Below are 5,000 nucleotides of genomic sequence, written 5' to 3' on the forward strand. Positions count from 1 at the left end.
ATAGTCTGCACATCGGTTTTTACTTCACTTTGTAATGGACACTCCGGTTTCCACGCTGATCAGCAGAATGGATACGGAAGGCTGCTGTGACAATAACTACGCTAAAACTACATATGCTACTTGACCTGACGTTCAGTCATTCTTAATAATTAGGACATTTTCAGCGGAGCTTTAACAGATACTGCGCACACGCATCAAACAAGGACATTTCTTATGATATCGAAGCATATGTGGTATAACAGTGATGTAGGAAAACGCACGTACTACGGCAGCATCTCATCTTAGTGTACGCAGCCTATTGCACACTATCACACTTAAATATAGCAGTCACAAGATAGCATTATGTGCATGGAGCAGCTGATATATTCTCTATGGCTACACAGACACGCAAATCACACTAAAGCAGCACGCAACACACGCGCGTGACACTCTCTCACCGCCAGCATTGCAGTCACACTTGATGCCTGATAGAAAGCACTGTATATGCATAGGGCCTATTCTTATCGGGATCTACCTGACCCGCCCGACGCCGATGGACACTAAGCCACAACGATCTGCGTCCTGGCTAGTGCCTTGCTGTCGGGACACTGGTCAGCCTACTTAATAATAACTACAACACCAAAACTTCGTGTCTTAAGATTACTGCGAGCTCTCACGAAGCCGAAACTCGCGTCCAGAGCCTCGTTGGGCCTCGAGGAGTCGTTTAAAGAAACCAGCCAAACCGCGAATGAAGAAGCTGACAAGACACCCGCGAAAAATCTATTCTAGAAAATCTTAAGACCTAGATATATCCATTACTTGGGTAAGTAAGCTCAGCAACTATCACGCCAGAAGGATAATCATACAACTGGCGTTTATCCGTTATCCATTCAGCCTCATCAATCACAGGATAGGCCTTTGTGTCCATGTAAAGAAAGTTCACCATTCGTCTGCTGACGATAAGCGCAAACAGATGTCATTTCGCGTGTTCGGAGACTTTCGTGTGTTCGGAACAACTCAGGAGAGAAAATCAATGGAACAGAAAGTTTTCTAAATCCTCACGTGTAAGCGCTGTGAAAATATCAGAGATCAAACCAAAATGCTATTATTGTAAAACATTCTATGTGGAAGAGAAAAGTATTGATATAAAATCAGCACGAACGTTTCAGTCGTAAACATTTAACCATTACAACTAAAACGCCACATCATACCAGATATATTTACAAACATTACTCACACCAAAATAGAGTATATTTTCATAGATACTAAGTTCACTAATAACAACCACACAGACCTGGGATGGCGAATGCAAACAGACAGAGCTTATCTACCACGCAACCAACGAGTGAAAAGTCCATTCACTGGAATCCATAAAAATTACCAATAGAGCTAATTCAAAGAAAAAATACGATTTAGTTTTATATTCAGTAAAAATATTCACCATATACATCCACAATACTTCACAACGTCACAATTTTTCTTCTTCAAGTAAGCAGTAAAAACTACCGTCATATACAAGTTGATATCTAATATCGTAGTGTGTTTCGTAATTTTTTGATGATATGACTAATTCAAGCTCGGAGGCTCAATCTACGTACTGGTTGGACTTCTTGACGAACTGAAACAAGTATGTCCGTATAATCGTGATCTACAACACTCCAGGTTGCGAGATCATGACACTTGCATGATTTTTCCAGACTTGATTATTAAATTCCTAGACTTTAAAAATTACACGACCACAAATGTGACAAAGAGGGATAGGTAGAATTGAGTAGATATCAAGAGATAGGTTGATGTATATATTGGTCAAGAGATAGGTTGATGTATATATTGGAAGAGAGGAAGAGAGAGAAAGAAACGTAGATAGATAGAAATAGATAGATAGATAGAGAGAGAGAGAGAGAGGACGTCTCGAAAAGAACAGAAGCAACATCAGATCGTAGTTTAGTCTTAACATTAATTAGTTTAATGTACTTTTCTCCGCCCAGTTTGGTCTCCCGGTTAAGAGAAAAACCAGAACACGTTATCCACGAACACCTTGGCACCCTGACACCGAGAGCGAGCGAAGGACGCCGTGCTGGAGCCAAGTTTCACCAAATCCGTAATCAAACGCGACTCCGGTGAAACTCGAAACGCCTCATAAAAAAAAGAGAAAAAAGATCGACACGATCGTCGTCGGGGATTTTTTATTTTATTTTGTTTTTCTTTACATTTTGATATTCTTATTATTATTTTGAACGAGGTTTTGATTTTTTGAGAAGCTACATTTCGTCATTGTTGTTTTTTTTCCTTGATGATTCTAAACGACGGTTTCGCTGACAGGAAAGAGAGCTTTTCGGCTTCGCTTGTTTCCACGGAGTTGAAGCGGCATGTGGAAAGGGGGGAAGAAGGGAAAGAAGAAACAGATTAAGTAGAAAGGGAGGAACAGGAAGAAGACGAATAATTTGGAAAGAGAGGAGATGAAGTGAAATAAGAAGAAACAGAAGAATAGAAATAAAGAGAACGTGGGGAGGGGGGGTGAAGGAGGGAGAAGAAAAACATAAGGAGGAAAATTTGAAAGGAGGAAGAAGATAAGAGAGATACAAGAAAAACAAAATTACCTGGGGGTCAGTTACACGTGCCTTGTGCGTGCATTTCACCATCGACGGAGCATGAGCCTAGAGAAGCAGGCAGCAAAATACAAATTAAGCTTCTACATCAAAGCTTCTCCTTAGTTTCAGTGCTTTGAAATGGGCAAATGATTTCAAAATTTATGTCATGTCATTCACTTACCAGCGAAGATGACGAGGAACAAACATACATTTACTACAGCCCTTATTTTCTCTCTCCAGGAAATTACGCATCGAGTTTGAGCGGACAATTCGTATCGGGGGAACGGCTCAGCGGCCCAGCTTATCTCGGGGCCGGCGAGCGAGGCTCCGACGCCCACCTGCGAGGGCTTATGGCAGCAGCTCGTGATGTTTCCAAGCTGACGCCGAGGTTTTTCTAATGTCAAATGTTATGAGAATGTAAAGGATTTAATGAATAGCAAGACTAATCGAGGCCTTCGGTCATGACGGCTGTTGGTCAAAGGTCATCAACGCGTGGGCGATGACGTCATCCGCTTGATGACGTCACGCGAGCTGTGACGTCAACCGGACTAGTGACGTTACCTTGGCTTGGACTTTCATCCGCTTTATGACGTCAAGTGATTGCGAGAAACGGAAATCGGTGAAAACGAGACAGGAAACGCAACGACAGCGGGAATTCAGACGAGAATGGTACTTCCGTCTGCCACTTCTGTGTATACTTGTGGCTACAGACTTAAGACGAGTGGGTGTGCGATCTATTAAACGTCGAACAAGATGCAATAGACACGCCGAGAGCACCGCTTGATTATGCAATGCGATTCACGAAAAGAGAAAGACAATGATGCAGTAAAGAGAGAGAGAGAGAGAGAGAGAGAGAGAGAGAGAGAGAGAGAGAGAGAGAGAGAGAGAGAGAGAGAGAGAGAGAGAGAGAGAGAGAGAGAGAGAGAGAGAGAGAGAGGAAGAGGAAGAGGGACAGGGCGGAAGAAAAGCGAGATTGATACTGGAAACGCAAAACCAACGGCTCTCCCTTGTCTCTCAAAAAACCTCCGCCTGCGCGTCCTTCGCCCGTCTCAGGTTACCCTTGGAGACCTCTGTTGACCTTGGCTTAACCGCACCTGGCCGGGGGAGGGGGGGGGGCGAATTAGGGTAGGTGAGGCAAGGTGCCTTGGTCTCCGGCGCGCCGGGTCTGGGGCCGGAAAGCCAGCGCTGAGATCGATTCGGCGTCTGGTCTCTATACCGAGTCTGGGGCTGGAGTGTCGGAGTTCAGGATGATCTGGTTGGTCTCTGCGCGCACGCCGTTGCCCACGGAGACCTGCTGGTCCCGCCACGGCGTGGTCAGGATCTTCAGGCGCTGCGGAAGGAGGGAAGCGCGTCAGCACACACACACAGACATACGCATACACACACAGGCAAAGACATTCGAGTGTGAAACTATTCCACACGAGCCACTCTGGGCGTCCGAGACTCCTGCGGGCCACCCACCTTGGAGAAGGACGCGGGCCCGGGCAGCCGCACGATCTTGTAGACGGCCACGAAGGGGATCATGACCATGGAGGAGCCGGCCATGACCCAGCCCAGGAGGTCGGTCCACCACGGGTACATCCCCGAGGGGTCGGTCGAGAGCGGCTTGTAGTCGTACAGGCCGTACACGATGATGGTCTGGAAGGCGGGCGAACGGCGTTAGGTTGGCGGGTCTGTCATGCTTTCCATGTTTTCAATCCTTCCTTTGTATCTGACTCTCCGTTCTTACTCAAATGGTGTTTAGTTTTTGTTCTTTAGAACTAGTGTCTCTGTTAACCCATTAAGTGTATGCCTTTTGTGATAGAGTTCATGCATGTGCATCTGTATCTGGAGAGGAAGTTCTCCCTATTTCGGTTTATTATTTCACTCTCACAGTTTCTCTCCCAACTCTCTCTCTCCCTTCCCATCTTCCCTCTCACCTCGCCACCTCCTGCTTTCCTCTCTCTCTCTCTGTCACACTCGCTGTCTCCACCTTCTTCATATACCCTCCCATTACTCCTTCTAATAAGCCTCATCTCCAGCTTCCTTTCTTCTCTTCTTCGTCTCCCTCTCCTTCTCCCCTTCTCTCCTCTTACACCCCTCTCCGCCTTCTCTTCCTTTCACCCTCCCCTCTCCTCCCTGGCTCCTTCCCTCTCCCATTATCCCCCTTCTGCCCTCCTTTCCCCTCTTACATTCCTCTCTCTCTCCCCCTTCTAAACTCCCTTACCCTCTCTTCTTCACCAATCCTCTCCCTCCCCACTTTCCCTCTTCCTCCTTCCCCACCCTTCTCCACTTCCTCTCCTCCCCACCCTCCACCTCCCCCTGTGATGATTGGCGGGTGGAAGCGTTCTCATTTATCAGTCTTCCTGACCCGCGTTCCGATCCCGCACCGCCAGTGGATGCCAACCCCGGCCCACCTTCCGCACAAGGATGATTTAGACGCAAACATAA

The 5,000-nt window shown here is 46.6% G+C and overlaps 1 protein-coding gene across 1 annotated transcript in view; it reads right to left on the bottom strand.

Moving 5' to 3' along the window:
• Positions 1-3,646: 3,646 nt before the first annotated feature.
• The window catches only part of DAT (Sodium-dependent dopamine transporter), a 72,376-nt gene continuing 71,022 nt past the window's right edge, over positions 3,647-5,000 (bottom strand). The window contains exons 11-12 of the mRNA XM_070137779.1: positions 4,032-4,208; positions 3,647-3,900 (exon numbers count right to left, since the gene is read on the bottom strand). Of these exons, the coding sequence (XP_069993880.1) occupies positions 3,781-3,900; positions 4,032-4,208 (297 nt within the window). The 3' untranslated portion in view covers positions 3,647-3,780. The remainder of the gene's footprint in view (positions 3,901-4,031; positions 4,209-5,000) is intronic.

This window comes from Penaeus vannamei, chromosome 23 (assembly GCF_042767895.1).
Source record: "Penaeus vannamei isolate JL-2024 chromosome 23, ASM4276789v1, whole genome shotgun sequence".
NCBI lineage: Eukaryota > Metazoa > Arthropoda > Malacostraca > Decapoda > Penaeidae > Penaeus > Penaeus vannamei.